This window comes from Sturnira hondurensis, unplaced genomic scaffold, assembly GCF_014824575.4.
Source record: "Sturnira hondurensis isolate 20B ecotype Veracruz unplaced genomic scaffold, ASM1482457v3 Scaffold0018728, whole genome shotgun sequence".
In the NCBI taxonomy this organism is placed as follows: Eukaryota; Metazoa; Chordata; class Mammalia; order Chiroptera; family Phyllostomidae; genus Sturnira; species Sturnira hondurensis.
Window position 1 is genome coordinate 3,184,840 of NW_028091359.1, and position 17,320 is coordinate 3,202,159.

At 37.8% G+C, this 17,320-nt stretch overlaps 1 protein-coding gene across 3 annotated transcripts in view; it reads right to left on the reverse strand.

The window, feature by feature from the left end:
- INTS2 (integrator complex subunit 2) overlaps positions 1-17,320 on the reverse strand; it is a 46,611-nt gene that overhangs the window by 6,432 nt on the left and 22,859 nt on the right. For all 3 annotated transcript variants that reach the window (XM_037069888.1, XM_037069887.1, XM_037069889.1), the window contains exons 13-19: positions 16,756-16,890; positions 15,461-15,637; positions 14,141-14,249; positions 10,814-10,918; positions 7,050-7,214; positions 5,541-5,742; positions 3,346-3,471 (exon numbers count right to left, since the gene is read on the reverse strand). In XM_037069888.1, coding sequence (XP_036925783.1) covers positions 3,346-3,471; positions 5,541-5,742; positions 7,050-7,214; positions 10,814-10,918; positions 14,141-14,249; positions 15,461-15,637; positions 16,756-16,890 — 1,019 coding nt within the window. The remainder of the gene's footprint in view (positions 1-3,345; positions 3,472-5,540; positions 5,743-7,049; positions 7,215-10,813; positions 10,919-14,140; positions 14,250-15,460; positions 15,638-16,755; positions 16,891-17,320) is intronic.

A 17,320-nucleotide genomic window follows, 5' to 3' on the forward strand; every position in this document is an offset into this window, starting at 1 on the left:
TCCCAGTCAGGGTACATGCCTGGGTTGCAGGCCAGGTTCCCAGTAGGGGGCAGGCCAGAGGCAACCATACATCGATGTTCTTCTCCCTCTTTCTCCCACCCTTCCCCTCTGATTAAAAATAAAATCTTAAAAAAAAATAAACAATAATAATAATTCCCAAAATATACTACTATAATATATTGTAAAACCACCCAAAACAAAAAGTAAATATTTCTATTTATAAATTTGTAAATACATAGAAAATAAAGCTACATACACACCATTTATGACAACAAAGTTTCCTCTGGAGATGGAACTGGGATTGGTCAAAAGAGGACAAAGAGAAATTTTGCTTTAGCAATGGCAGCATGGTAGATATGAGTAAGAACAAGACTGTTCACTGTAGACCCTTTTCTTGTTAAACTTCTTGTTTATTCACTTATTAATGTGTATTACAAAAAATTTCATACACACATGGAAAAGGGACCATTATAATGAACCTCCAAAAACTCAGTCACCCACAAATAGCCAGTCTATTTCATCTATACCTCCATCCGTTCCCTCCACCACTACAAGGTGAGTGCAAAGCAAATCCAAAACATCACATATTTTTACATGCAGATATGTTTTCACATTTGATTTTTTAAAACACATGTGCATGATCACTTTATAAAAAATTAGATTTAAAAAAATACTAAAAATTAAAAGGCAGGCCCTGGCTGGTGTAGCTCAGTGGATTGAGCACAGGCCTGCGAACCAGAGGATCGAGGTTCGATTCCCAGTCAGGGCACATGCCTAGGTTGCAGGCCAGTTTCCTGCAGGCCAACTCCCAGCAGGGGACGCATGAAAGGCAACCATACATTGATGTTTCTCTCCCTCTCTCCTTCCCCTCTAAAGATAAATAAATAAATAAAATCTTAAAAAAAAATTAAAAGGCAAAACAATAGAATAAAGGAAAAACCAGCTATATAGATACACAAAGAGCTAATATTCATTAGGAGCTCTTTTTTTAAAAATTTATTTAATTCTTATTCAAGTACAGTTTTCTGTTTTATATTCCCTGCCCTGCCCCACCCCCTAGAAGGAGCTCTTTAAGTAAAAGAAAGATAAGCAATCCAATAGAAAGGTAGGCTGCAGTATAAAGAAGAAATACTAGTAGCCAATAAGTATATTAAAGTACTTCATCTAAAATATACTTGGGCCCTGGCTGGCATAGCTCAGTGGGGTAGCTCAGTGGCTTGAGCACAAGCCTGTGAACCAAACCAAAGTATCGCCAGTTCGATTCCCAGTCAGGGCACGTGCCTAGGTTGCAGACCAGGTTCCCAGCAGGGGGTGCAGCAAGAGGCAACCACACATTGATGTTTCTCTCTTTCTCCCTTCCTTCCCCCTCTCTAAAAATAAATAAATAAACTCTAAAAAATAATAAATAAAATATAAATTGAAATGGGAATCCATTTTTCACCTCTCAAATTGGGAATCTAGAAAACAGTGTGGAAAAGTGCACAACATCAAACTCAGTATGGTAACATAAACTGGTTCAGCATTTCTGGATGACAGAATTAAAATAGGAATCCAAAGTCTTAAAAAATTAGCATATTACTTTTGCCCCAATAATTCCATTTTTAAGAATCTATTCAAAGGAAACAATACATGGAAAAGTCACCACAGCACAAATAAAATATCGAAAGAAACAAAACAAAAGACCGGGCTAACATAGTATATCTATGTGGAATTCCATGATTCCATGTAGCCGATTCATATAACAATACCTATTAACATAAGAAAAGGTTCACAAGTTGTTTAAAAAAATCCATGGTACATGCCCTCACGTACCATGGATTTTTTTAAACAACTTGTGAACCTTTGGCTGGCGTGGTTCAGCGGATTTAATGCCAGCCGGCAAACCAAAGATTCCTGGGTTCAATTCCCACGGGGCACATGCCTGGGTGGCCAGGTCCCAGTAGGGGGTGCGTGAGAGGCAGCCACCCATTGATGTTTCTCTCCCACTCTTCCTCCCTTCTCTGTCTAAAAGAAGTAAATAAATAAATAATATTTTTTAAAAAATTCCAGGCTACAAAACCATTACATACATATGACAGCATAATTTGACAACTTCTGAACAAATGGAGGGCAATTCAGGTGAAAAGTTACCTACTTCAATGGATTTTTAATACCACTAAATTGTTTTAGCAGTGTTATTTACTATTACTTTTCCTTTATTAGATACTTAATGTCATTCATACTAGTTAGTCTTCCGATTCCTATTTCCTATGAAACCTGATCTCGCCCATTCATATTTGGCTGATTTTGCACGTTTTGTCACTTCAAGAATTTCATCCCGCGGTTGGAGGGTGAATGAGTCTATTCAGAGTATATCCTAGTTAGTCTTCTGTACTCCAGTTTCCTTCCCCACTAAACCATCTGGTATAAAGCTTCCCTTCTTAAGTTACCACCTAAAAGACCTCTTCAGCCTACTAGACAAGGGCCTCCGCCGTGTGACCCCAATCTAACATTCCACTTCTGAAGTCTGTTCCCGAAAACGTACCCCTCCACAGAAGTCGTTTTCATTCTTACTCCTACACTTCTGCTTATACTATTCTTTTGACCACAATACCTTCTTTGACCCACTAATCACCATCATTATAGTATCTGGTCATCTAAATCCTATTTTTATTCTTTATAATACTATTCAGGTCCTGCTTCCTTACCTCTTTCCTGAACTTTTAATAGCATTTAATAGCATTTACTACACCATTCCTCTACTTATGACCATATTTTTTAACTTTTCATTGTCTTACTTCCCCACACAGGTGGTAATCACTTTAAAGGAAGGCCCCTCAACTTATATATATTTGATATTACTTAGTAGAGCAACTAGAAATTCAAATATTAACAATGTGAATTCATTAATTCTGCCACTGAGGTGAAGCCACTTCAAAGCAATTAAGTTCAGCAATTAGCAAGAAATTATAGACAAATGTGACTCAACGAAGCTAACATCACAGTTGAGGATGCCAAAAAGATCACAGTTTTAATGCACTTAATGGTTCACAATAAACTAATTTTTTAACAGCCTTTTCAACAATGCCAGCAGACACGGTATTACTCTGTACCGGTCTTGCTCTGGGAGAAAGAACAGCCGTTATTGAGGGTTGCCAACACCAAGAAGGACATTTCTTTAAGGCTAGGTTTTATTTGAAACCGAATAGATAGTTCACGAACACAGACAACTTAAAAAAACCTCACAGGTTATACCGCCAGTTATTTGCAAGAACATCAGATGTAAGTGTAAACTGAATTTCTTCAATTCCTTTGACTCTCCAAAGCACAACTCTCTAATAAAAACGAAATTCAGATGACACATACCTGTGTACCCTCTGGTCACATCTCAGGACAATGAGAGGATCTATCATCAGGTCATTCTGAGTATACTTCTGTTGTCGAACAAACTTTATTGAAGGTTGAAGTGCATTAACTGTCATTACCCACAGCCTGATGAGAAAATAATCATGCGTTCATAAACAGCTATGTTATCACTGAAATCTGTAGCTATCCAGTCCTTTCTATCTTAAAAAGATATATTCAGGAAAAAGTAGAAAACTGGTGTGAATGAACTTCAGAAATTTAAAATCTATAGAAATCTAACCTATTGTTATGTCTCTAAAATAAATGAAGATAAAACATTAAACACAAAGTAGTTTCAGAGATCTTCAACACTGTAATGGAATAATCATGGCGTACAAAATTAAAATGTGAATTAAAGTCTCAGTAATACATACTTGCTATGACTCTGTGTAACTCACTGGGCCTCTCTGAACTGTTTCATTTATGAAACAGGAATGGAAGAGTCATAATAACATGCATACTGAATATTGCTTTAAGTGAAAATTCTTAGACATTTGTTGGAAGAAATGGAGAAGGAGGAAGTATGTATTGGTGGAAGAGGAGAGGAAGGAGGTAAGAGTGTTAAATTTTCATCTTGTATAGTACAGAGTCAAAAGGTAATTTCTAAATTGGAAAGTTAGGAAATCATAGTAATTATAAGCATATTATTATGATATATATGGGAAACTATAAATGCCAGAATAAAAAGATAAAAGCTGGCCCTGGCTGGTGTGGCTCAGTGAATTGAGCACCAGACTGCGATCCGAAGGGTCAGGGGTTCAATTCCCCATGGGGGCACACGCCTGGTGCAGGCCAGGCCTCCAGATGCATCTCTCATACATCAATGCTTCTCTCTTTCTCCCTCCCTTCTCATCTCTCTAGAAATAATAAACAAAATCTTTTTTAAAAAAAGGATAAAAGCTGCAAGTAGTTGCCTCTAGGGAATAATATTCTAAAATGGGAAGGTGTAGGCAGGCCTTATATACTATTTAACTTCTCAAGTTATGTGCACTTATTAATTTTATGTGTTAATTTACTTATATTTACTATTAAAAATTTAGGTACTTTTAATTTAATTTTTTTTAACTTGAAAAGCATAAATATTCCCAGACCTACTGAATCAAATTCTCAGGTTAAGTCAGTCCGGTACTGTTTCGTTTTGTTTTTTAAAGATTTTATTTATTCATCTTTAGAGGGGAAGGGAAGGAAAGGGGGAGAGAATATTAATGTATGGTTGCCTCTCACGGGTTCCCTGCTGGGAACTGGCCTGCAACCCAGGCATGTGCCCTGACTGGGAATCGAACTGCAATCCTCTGGTTCACAGGCCTGCGCTCAATCCACTGAGCTACACCAGCCAGGGCAGTCCGGTACTGTTTTTAGGGCTAACCAAGTATCTTCGGTACAATCTGTGGACCAGTAGAACATCACATGACTACAGACAAACTAATTCATCCAATGCTCTCTAAACTTTACTGCACACTGATGTCACCTAGGGAATCATTACAAAAATACCAGTGCTTATCTCCACCCACAGACGTGCTGATTCACTGCCAAGGGGTGCAACTCAGGGGTCAGGAGGTTTGGAAGCTCTCTAGGTTATGTCCATGTTTAGCGAACGGGGAGCCACTGAAAGGACGACTGCAGCACTGACCCCGGCAACAAGTAGCCACAGTGGCTTCCTGAAGGCTCACTCTTAAAGAACCTTCTCACATTGGACATACTTTAAGGTTTCTCTCTGTTNACTGATGTCACCTAGGGAATCATTACAAAAATACCAGTGCTTATCTCCACCCACAGACGTGCTGATTCACTGCCAAGGGGTGCAACTCGGGGGTCAGGAGGTTTGGAAGCTCTCTAGGTTATGTCCATGTTTAGCAAACGGGGAGCCACTGAAAGGACGACTGCAGCACTGACCCCGGCAACAAGTAGCCACAGTGGCTTCCTGAAGGCTCACTCTTAAAGAACCTTCTCACATTGGACATACTTTAAGGTTTCTCTCTGTTTCTTCAGATAAAGTTTAACCTCTTCATTCAAGTTACAACAACTCTTTAATGGTCTGCAGAAAGGATTTATATTGTCAAATAGTCGATAATTTTTTAACATTTACGTTTAGGTTATTGCATATAATCACTGCTATACATTTATCTATTTACATGAAACAATACACGAAAAATTACCTTCTAGGCATCACAGTATTAAGAACCATCCACAGTTTATTGACCGTTTGAAGAATTCGCCGCGGAACCCCTGAGTTCAACAGCTGGTTCATATTGGATGTTAATACTTCCGCATACGGTATAAGTTCACTGGCAGAAAGTAGAGTCAAGTGTTCCAGAATCTGCATCACTTGTGTGTGACTTACTGGGACAGCTGAAAATGCTGAAAGGAAAACTTAGCAGTCACAATCTAAATTCTATAGAGCTTACCCAATAAGAAGTATTATTGCTCTATCACAGCAATTTTCAAACTTTTTTTATCTCATGGTATACATACACTAATTACTAAAATTTTACAGCACACCAAAAATGTTTTTTGCTGATCTGACAAAAATATAGGTATAACTTTGATTCATTCCCAGCTATTCTTTTGTTGACTGTTGTTATCTTTTTCAATTTGACAATCTAAGGACAAAGAGGTCAGTGCCTCTGACTAAACAGTCAGGTACTGCACGTTTTAAACTTTGTTGCGATATACTGGGTGAAAATTGCTGCTCTATTGGACTGCAGGCCAAGCAAATCAAGAAAACAGTGTTGCTCTAAAAAAGTAAAACTTTCAATCCTAGCCAGAGTTTTGGCTATACTTAAAATAAAAGCATCAAGAAAAATTCATGTTACATGTAGTCACTTCATAAAGAACAAAAAATAATCTCATGTTTAAATTCAAGATAACTGTCATTTCCTTGGTGATTCAGACTGATTTTAAAAATTGACTGAGACAAAGCATGAAAATATACCCTAGTACTGTTTTTGGTAAAGCTTTCATTTGAAGGATTCACATTTCTCAATAGTTTCTTCTGGGTGCCCCCTTTATAAATTGTAAGCACCCAGCAGATTGCTCTTAGTAAACAGTCTCTAGAACTGCACTGCTCGAAACCAGTCTCTGACCACAGCTGGCTGCTCAGCACTTGGAATACAGCTGGTCCAAAATACAATGTGCACTAAGCATAAAATACATGCCAGAGTGCCAAGACTTAATATGGGAAAAACAGTATAATATCTCCTTAATAGTTTTTTACAATGATTACATGGTAAAATGGTAATATATTAGATATATTACATTAAATAAAATAATTACTAAAATTAACTTTGCCTGTTTTAATATTTTAATGTGGCTATACAAAGTTTAAAATTATAAGTGGCTCACATACATATTTCTATTTGATAGTGCTGAGCCAGAACACCATACATTCAAAGCAAGTCCACTTGCTCTATTCCATGGCACTTATTTCTGACCATGTTAGGACCTTCCTAAAACCACATGACCTGTTTCCTAGGACCTACAAGGAAACAGACAGAAGCATGTCAGAATGAAATGATTAAAACTCAAATGCAAAGAGAATTACTTAAAATATATTCACCAAAACACTGTTGTATCCCCAGGAAAATTCTGTGTGCTTTTAAGATTTTAAGAAGCTTAACATTTGTTTGTACTACTAGGAGGATACAAGGGTTATCAATTTACTATACCTTCTTGGAGTTGTTCAGGAGAGTGGTTTTTGGCATTGTTAGTCAGGAGCATGCGCCTTAACAGAGCATCGGTCCCTGTGATTTCCTCTTCACAGATCCAATCGTCCACAATGCATAAATGTGGGTAATTAGTTGCAAGGAGACGGAGCAAAGCCGAATGCAACCCTTGAAAATTTACAGAAAGTCAACTGGATTCTTCATTCTTAAACACCAAAATCTTCCCTCTCCTCTCTCCCTTCTCCCATTCATTTTCAGAAAGTCAAAGGAACCTGTACTTATCGTACATGCATACTACAGTTCCAGAACTCCTGTTCTGTAGTTTGGCTAGGAAATTCTGCTTCAGTAAAGCTCACCAAGTGATCTGATACACGGGACACCGGAAACTACTTTTACCAAAACTTCTCAAGCTTTCTTCCTTCCTATCCCAACATTAAAGTCTCCCACCAGGAAAAGCTGTTTGAAACACAGTAGTAGGTCAAGAATTGAGGGGAGGGGAAAGCAAAGAATATCCATTTGGGAGAGATTACATGTGGTTTGAAGAGGTCTCACTCAGAAATTCTGATAGGCTTCTATTGGAGAATATATTTTTTCCTCTAACCCAGCTGAGAATCATTGCTATAGATAGGTAAAATTAAAGTTGCCCACTTCTGAACACTTAGAAGGTCTCAGGCACTTTATGTACATTTTCTCATTTCACCCTAACATGCTACAAGGTAAGCAATATGGTCTCAATTCTACTGTAAGGGAACAGGCTATAAATATTTATTGAGGTTCCCAAAGTCACACAGCGAAGTACGAGGTCTGTCCAGAAAAAGCCCAGCCATTGTTGAAACAATGAGAACAGTTTGCACCACATCATGTAATCTGGCAGCCAAGGGGAGTCAACGGGAATACACTTGCATGAACAATGATGACTCTACTGTACTAGTTAGTGGGGGTGGTAGATACTGTTGAGTGAGCACTTGTACTGTGTGGCCATCGCATTCAAAACGACTGAGGGTGTAGAGCAATGAATCTGCATCAAATTTTACATTAAGCTTGAACACCCTTCCACAGAAACTATTTGGATGACTCAGAAGGCTTTTGGGGACAATGCAACAGGTGCAGTGCAAATAAAAGCGTGGCACAAATGCTTCAAAGGTAGTCCAGAATCTGTTGAAAGTGATTCACAATCTGGAAGGCCTGCAACAAGCAGAACACCTGAGAATGTTGAACAGTCCAGGGTGTAATCAATAAAGATCCAAGACTGACAGTATGAGAACTAGAAGCTGAGCTGGGGATTCCAAGAACTACTGTGTCTGAGATTTTGGCACAGGATCTTGGCCTGAAACTTGTCAGGGCAGAATCATCCCAGGACTCTCCTACCGGAGAGAAGGAACATCATGCTGCGGCATCATGCTGCAGTGACTAACGACTTGATTCAAACCATTCACCATGACACCGCTAAGATTTCCTCAAGGTCATGACTAGAGATCCATTGTGGGTCTACGGTTATGATCTGGAAACAAAGGCCTGTCTTCCCAATGGAGGTTGCCTGGTTCTCCAGGCCCGCAGGAAGCGTGCCAAAAATCATAGCAAGATCAAGACCACGTTAACTGTTTTTTGATTGGGAAGGTGTTGACCATCACCAGTATGCCCCTCCAAGCCAAACAATTAATAAGAAATACTACCTCAGCATTCTCCGTCAGTTGAGAGAAGCAATACAATGAAAACAGCTGCAGCCACGGGCAACCGGTGATGGGCAGCTTCATTACAGCAACACGCCTGCTCATGCATCATGTCTTGTGCAGAGTTTTTTGGCAAAATATCAAATCACCCAGTGACTCATCCCCCTACAGCCCAGATTTGGCACCCTACAACTTCTAGCTGTTCCTAAAACTAAAATCACCTTCGAAGGGGAAGAGATTTCAGACCATTGATGAGATTCAAGAAAATATGATGGGGCAGCCGATAGTGATTGGGAGAACTGTGTGAGATCCCAAGGTGCCTACTGTGAAAAGGACTGAGGCATCACTGTCCTATGTACAGTGCTTCTTGTATCTTGTATCTCTTATCAATAAATGTCTTTTTCATAGTGCATGTCTGGATACTTTCTGGACAGACCTCTATGTTGGCCAACTGAAGCGATACTGATAGCATCCACAAGAGGGTGCATTTGCCTTCCTTCAAGAAGAGTTAAGGACAAACTGAGGGTTTCCAGGGGGATGCAGGTAGGGAACTGGGCAGAAAAGGGGAAGGGGATTAAGAAGTACAAATTTCCCATTATAATTCACAAAGCTGGGGTGTGCAGCACAGGGAACAGAGTCAATAAACTAACCATGTACAGTGATAGATGGCTACTGGACTTACTGTGGTCATCACTTTCTAAGGTATATAAATGGTGAATCACTACGTTACACACCTAAACTAATCATTAAAAATAAAAATTTTAAAAGGAAAAAGTAAAATAAAGCCTATTTTTTAAAAGGGTTAAATAAGCTCAAAAGAAGTGGGAAATCTTCCTTTTATTAAATCAAAGTTGTGTTTCTAATCTTTTGCTTATAGCATAGTATGTCTATTCCTATTATTGAGCAATATCAATAATGAGAAAATAAATGATACTGTAAATAATTCCTATTTAGATAGAGGAAGTACCACTATGCTTGGCACATAAATATCTAATAAATATTGTTGTTACTATATTTTTAGTATCATCATCATCCTCATCATCAGAGTTGAAATAGTAATAATAGTATTAGTAGTAATAAAAATACTTTAGATCCAATCATCCCCTTATTATGCAACTTTAATCAACTCCTGATACCACTGCTCAGTCCCAACAGGCATAGCATCCACTTCCTTTCTCACCAAAAGTGCTCAAAATTAATGTTTCTGTTTGAAAGACACTAATAATTAAAAGTGGTATTATTTTAAAATGTAAGTGTCCAAATGCACAAATATATGTTAAAGTTAAGACTATCCCAAAACAGTAACAGAAATGACTGCTCACAATAGTGCAAATTAATCTACATTTCATAATCTCGTCAAGAAAACGTGTTACCTGCCAACTGCTGCCAAATATAACATTTCTTTGAAAATAAATTAAGCAAAGATATAAACACAGACATCTGCCTAAAAGTGAACTTCGAAGAATGTTCAAGTTCTGCCTTGAAACCAACAATAACAAAGAAAAAAAGAGGAAATTACAGCTTCAAAGACACAAGAAAACGAAAAAAAACCCCAACTCAAACATTATAAATAGAAATTGGAAAAATCACAAATTTCAAAAAATATTCCCATATTCTATTTGACAATTTTACAGTAAAACTATTATAGTACTTCCATGCTTTGGAATATCTGAAGCGAGTAAAAACAATAAAGTAGATCTACATGTGCTGATAGGAAAAGATTTCTGAGACTACAAAAAAAAAGCAAATTGCCAAAGAGATAGGGTATAATACCATTTATAATTTAAAAAATAATTTCTACTCATGTATGTATCTATGAGCTTCAACCATATGAAATCGCATTTTTGAACAGCTGCATACCTGCAATTTCATATGGATCAACTTGGAGGAAAAAAGGTCTGAAATCAGACACCAAAACAACACAGCTAGGATTAGGGGGGTTGGGATCAGGAGGTACGACAGTGAAAGATGTAAACAGGAACTTCACTCTGGAATATCCTTGAGTTAACACTGAGCAACCTATTAAATTTATAACAGTACAACAGAAGAGTTTTGTGAACACTGAATGTCAGCAGTAAAAGCAAGTTGAACCAGCACCTCCCAACTCCTGCTGCAGCCCTTGAGCTTGTCGAATGAGGAATTTGATCGGAATCTGGTCCATTAACGAAGACGAATACGATTTTGGCTTTCTTTGCATGGCAGCTGTCAAAGGTGAAAAGCAAAAGCAAAAGTGTCAGGAACAAGAGAAATCTTAGCCTTCAACCCAAATGGGAACGCAATATCAAAATACTTTTAATTCACTTAATCTGAGAATAGAGCTCATAGAAGATGAAGAACGACTACCAAAGGGGTGGATACACTGGAAGAACAAAAATATTCCTAAAAGCAACATCTGGAAAATACCCAGAAATTGAAACTAGTGGGAGAAAAGTTATAATGAGTAAGAGAAATCATCTGCAGAAATTCCCTACACTAAAAAAAGAAAATCTGGTAAGTCTCCCAAGTCTAATTAGGAAAACCAAATAGAGTCATGACCACATGGCTTAAAGCTTCACGACCCAGTAGCCTTAATTTAATCTTATATCATAGTGGTGACTGATGCTTTTTTAAAAAAATCTTTACTGTATTTTTTCCCATTACCATTCAGTCCCCTATACCCCCCATTCCCCAGCAACCACCACACTGCTGTCCAGTCCTGAGACCTTTGTTCATTCTGTTCAGTGCCCCCACCCTCTCACCTCCCTTGCTTTTTAAAGGAAGTTGGGCAAACGAATTTGACTTCCTTTTCTCACTTCTACCTTCAGCCAGCTAATGATTCCATCCTGTTTTTGTCTTTTCTTAAACATGTCTATCTTAATTTCTTTTCTTTTTCTGCTGGACTAATTCAGGGCCTACACACCATCTTTTTAAACATCTATTATGGCCCAAGTTCCCTGACTCTGATTTCTCTTCTCTTTAATTCGTCCTTCACACATAGATTTGGCCATATCATGGGTCTCTGGCTGTGTCCTCAAAGACCTTGAGTGGATTCCCAGATCCCTCGAAAAAGGTCTTCCTCAGCCAGCGCTTTCTTGCTCTGCTCAGCTCCACCATACTCTACATGCCTGGCACCCTCATCTTCTTCCAAGGTACTGTGCTTATACATCACAGAACTGCACGAGCAGCTCAACCAGGATGGTCATAGAAAACGTGTATCCAATATATGTGTTATTTTTCAAATACAAACCACAAAATGTAAAGCTCAACACATTTCGGGGGGTTGGTGACAATAAGCATAGTAGTGCAAGTAGAAGGAAAAAGGTTGAGAATCGCTGCCTATATAGACTGTATACCTCTTAATTAGATATAACCCCACTTGTAAATTAATAAATTAACATCCTAGTCAGCATAGTAGTGCAAGTAGAAGGAAAAAGGTTGAGAATCGCTGCCTATATAGACTGTATACCTCTTAATTAGATATAACCCCACTTGTAAATTAATAAATTAACATCCTAGTCTTCCACACCAATCTTTTATGGACTGAGTAAGAATATGCTCAGATGGTTATTAAAACAACAGAGGTTCCAGGGACATTGAGATCCTGGTTCCGACACTAAGCAGAGAAGTTACTTAACTTCCCTGAGTCCCAGTGCTCTCACCTGTACAGTAAAGGTAACAATGGTTCCTACCTCAAAATTTTAAGAGTTTGCACGAGTTAAAGAGTGTAAAGTGTCAATATCTGGTATGTAGCAAGCACTCAGATGTTAACTAGTGTTATTAAAGATCTTGAGTCCCCAAGATCAGCTTAGGGTAAAGTATCAATACTTAAGTTTATAAGCCCTGGCTGGGTAGCTCAGTTAGTGAGAGCACTGTCCCAATTCGCCAAGGTTTTGGGTCCAGTTCCCAGTCAGGGCACATACAAGAATCAACCAATGAAGGCATAAATAAATGGAACAACAGGTTGCCATTCCTCTCTCTCGCTCTCCCTCTCAAATAAATAAAAATTTAAAAAATATATTTCATTTTCTATACCTATGAAATTGAAGACAAAATTCTGATCATATTTTAATGATCCCATCAAAGAACTAGCAGCCTATGAAACCCTACCTAAAGCAATTATTTCTCTTTAACATCTCTGTAAAAAGACAAATTTTTTTGAGACAGAGAGAGAGAGAGACAGAGAGAGAGAGAGAGAAACATCTATTTGTTGTTCCATTTATTTATGCATTCACTGGTTGCTTCCTGTATGTGCCCTGACCAGAGATCAAACCTGCAACATTAGTGTATCAGCACAGTGCTCCAACCAGCTGAACTACCCAGCTGGGGCTTCTGTATTTTTCTGTGTTAAAGAAAGATTTTTGCTAGAGACTAGGTTAAATAAAATCTAAGGGAGTATCTTGGTCCCCTGCTACAGTATTAATGGTCTGAGTTCTCCTCCAGAACACCTCCTTGTATATAACTCACTCCTCTACTATCTAGTTATTAAACTGTGAGTGTCATATTCCTTAACAGATTTAGTTACATGTGGATAAAAGTGAGAGGCTATTATCTCATGTTTATTATTAGCCCACCTTGTCCCTAATATGACAAAGACTATAATTACAGTTATGGGATATCAACTGTATAACCCTAACGATTATAGTCAGAAAAGAAAGCAACTGAGAAATTCACAGTCTATTTAAAACACAATACTTCAGATAAATAAGTAAAACTGATGTGCCAAACACTGAAAAGTGACCTTCATTTACAGCTCGCAAAAAGTAAATTACTCAGCCGTGCCAAAATAACCACCCGCACAAGAATGCAATTTCCCTGCATTTATATACTCAATGCTCACAGTTTAATGATACTCTTTTTGGTTCAGGTAGGGAACCATTCTAAATGTATGGAACCACATTTAGAAAGCCTAAAATACAGTTGAGTTTTCCTTTTCAAATACAGGAAAACATACTACTTTACACTGATATCTTCCACTCTAAATTTGACTTTCTGATATTATATGCAGTAGCTGAGTGTGAAAACCCTGTTCAGTGATCATTTTAATGGCAAAAGGAAAGTCTTCTGTTGTCTTTTCTAATGCTTTTGATTAGATTGTTATTCTTCACACTAATGGAAGATATGGCAAAAAATAAAATCAAGAAATCTCTTAATTTACATTTAGTTAATAAGGTCACTAAAGTTGTTAAAATACCAGCAATTCAGTTCTCTGCTCAATCAGCCTGCTCTAAGGCAGATGAGCCGTGTGAGGGGTTAGGTGCCCCCACGTAGATGTATTCACGCATCAGAAGACACAATGCTCACACTGCAAGGCCAATACAGAATGGCGTTGAAGGCTGTTAGAATATTTGACCTGACTTTTTCATGTAACAACTGGGAAAGTAACAAACCATAAACGAGTAACATGAACTATCCATCGCTAGACACAGTCCCCCACACGCAGCTTACCTAAAGTCTTCGTGTTTGCTAGCAGAGCTTCCTCGTAAGACAGAACATAGTAAAGCACCAAAAGCTGTGCTGTGATGCTAAAGCGCTGGTTAAGGCGGACGTTGTCGCTCTGGAAGTAACAGAAAGGCTTTAAAATAATGTTACGTTTCATAGGTGCTTTTTTGATAGCAAAATATTCAAAATAGGCTATTCCCAAGCTCAGGTAAAATGGGAGAAATGTTGCTGTTTTCATTATTCAAAGAGACAACTTGACGTTTAAATTAAATTTTAGATGGTGTGGGAAATGACATGCAACATGCTTTAACAGTCTCTAAAACGGGGGGAAGAAAAGACTTCATCTGCTGCTCAACAGAAATCCCATCAGACTGCCTTGGAAAAACGCTTACAGGGGTCTCAAGTATTATCTGAAAATTACACATTAAAATATATTTGTAGCCCTGGCTGGTGCAGCTCAGTGGAGTGAACACGGGCCTGCAAACTAAAGGATCGCAGTTCGATTCCCAGTCAGGGCACATGTCTGGGTTGTGGGCCAGTTCCCAGCAGGGGATACACAAGAAGCAACCATACATTGATATTTCTCTCCCTCTGGCTTTCCCTTCCCCTCTAAAGATAAAATATATATACATACATACATACACACACACACACACACACATATATATGTATTATATATATATACATATATATATATATTCTGTAAAACATGTGACTAGTTCTCCTTCTAAAAAAATGGAGAGTCCCTGGCTGGTATGACTCACTGGATTGGGCACCGGCCTGAGAAGCTAAAGGTCATTTGTTCACCTCCCAGTCAGGGAACATGCCTGGGTTGCAGGCCAGGTCCTCGGTTGGATGCGTGTGAGAGACAACTGATTGATCAGTTTCTCTCACACATGGATGTTTCCTTCCCTCCCTTCCCCTCTCTCTAAAAACAAATTAATAAAATCTAAATCTTAGCATTTTTAAAAAATGGAAAAAAAAGTCTTCAAATCTTCCATAAATGAATCTAGGTATATCTTAGACTCACAGGAAGCTAAACAAACCTACGTTGAATGTGTCTGAATGCCACATAGTCCTTTGATAAATATAGTCTCCAGGGTACAGCTTAGACTTCAAAGTGCAGCTCTTAAGAGAATTCAAAAAAAAAAAAGCCTCTTCAACAAATTACTTGAAACTAAAATCATTCTTTAAATTTTTACAAGAAGTCTAAAGAAATTTAATCCCATTTTAAATTTAGAACTTCTAATAATCAGTAAAAAAAAAATAGAGAATAAGTCAAAAAATAAACTAAAAGAAAAATGTTAAAATAAATCAGTATTTTACCCCAGTGACTCCCTGGAAAATATTGAGTATCTCCTGTTCTGTGACTGGCTGGTTCGTGGCTTCTGGATTAGATTTGGATGCAGGAGTGAGTACAGAATTTATGTACACATCAATCAGCGGAAGTAACTGAGGATGGAGCGGAGTGGAAGTTTCACAGAGCTGTCTATATATCCAGTCCTAAAAAACGAAGGTTATGGGCACTAAATCAATTATAGCAATAAGAAAAAGCAAGTGAAATTTTAGAAGTACATACAATTTTATATGATTTATCAATCAGTGAAACTCACTATTAACTTTTAGCAATTAGAAATATATTCTCCAATTTCACATTGCCTTTGATTTTAAAATATTAATTACTTTTATATCCTAATTGAGAATATTGTCCACTGGAAGATAAATCTAAAATGGTGAGTTTGGGTTTTAAATTTGAACTTTGTGTTTTTAATATAGCAGTCTTTACATAGCAGGAAAAGTTTCTAAGCCCCTGTTCTCGCTGTACTTAGAGCACCGTATGTGTGGTTGCAGAGGGTCCCACAGAAGAGAGAAATTTAGGAAGAACAGTTCTTCACAGCAAACCCTCAGATTAAGAAAGTGGCTCTGAGAACCACTTCAGAGAGACCATCACTTAAATATCTATACAGACTGAGGACATGCGGAAGTGATGGGTGTGCGTTTAGACTCGTAATTCTTTTCTATTTCACATGCTAAAAATATAAGTAGAAGATATGTGGCTACAAAATAGTTTCACTAAATCATGAAAACAAGGATAATTAAAAGTAACATATTAATGCACACAGTGCTCACTGTTCTTTATAAACAGAAGAGCCTCTAGACAAGGCTCAAACAGATCGCTTTACCTGCTGGGAGTGAACCTTTTCTTTGGAGGATCCTTTAACCGTTTGGTAACGGTAACAACCTGAAACCCTATCGCAGTATGTGCAAGTGAGGTGTCAGATGGCCTTGCAGCTGAGACACAAACACTTGCTGTGGGTGACTAGCGACTAGCGACTTTCCCAGTTTGGTAAACAAAATCTTACTAAGGCTTAATGAAATAGTCATATACTATTATTTAAAATATAAATGAATTAGTAACACTATACATTTGTTAGTTAACTAAGTTACATTATTTTTAAAAATCTAAAATTAAGTTCCTAATTACCATAATTATATAAATGACTAGTAACAAGACACATTTCATACACAAAACCCACAACAAAGGCCTACAAATTGAACTCGAACTGGGAAAAAAAACAGTAACTTAGATTGTAGCTTGAAAGACATATGTAAGGTCATACTTTTATTGACACTTTGTGCTTGGTAAAAGAACGGCTCCTGAGAAGTTGATAAATACAATGAATAGGCAAAAATCCAGTAATGTTGGCACTCAGGTTGCTGGTGACAGGGACCCGAACTGCATGAGCTGTGACGACCTAAGAGGGAAAAACACTATCAACACACATGACAGAACCAAAAACGAAATTATCCTCGGAGAGGGAGGGTGAGAGCAGGCAGACTGTCCATACTGAATACAAGTGTGGATCCTGGGAATGAACGATGGAAACCAATTATTACATGACTGAATTATTTTTGAATGATGAGGTAACATACACTTAGGGATTTGTAAAATTCTCTAATTCTTTTGCTTGTTTTTAAACACAGATATGTTGATGGTGGTGAAGTAAGTTGAAAATAGATATAAAATCGGAATCATAATCTGTGCTCAATGATATCACTTTGGTAGCCATTCTATCTTCTGACTCTAGTTTCATATCTACAAAATGGGACAATACTTACCTGCCTCAAAAGAATTTTGTGAGGTAGAAAAGTTTTTTTTAAAAAATACATGAATTATAGAGTAAA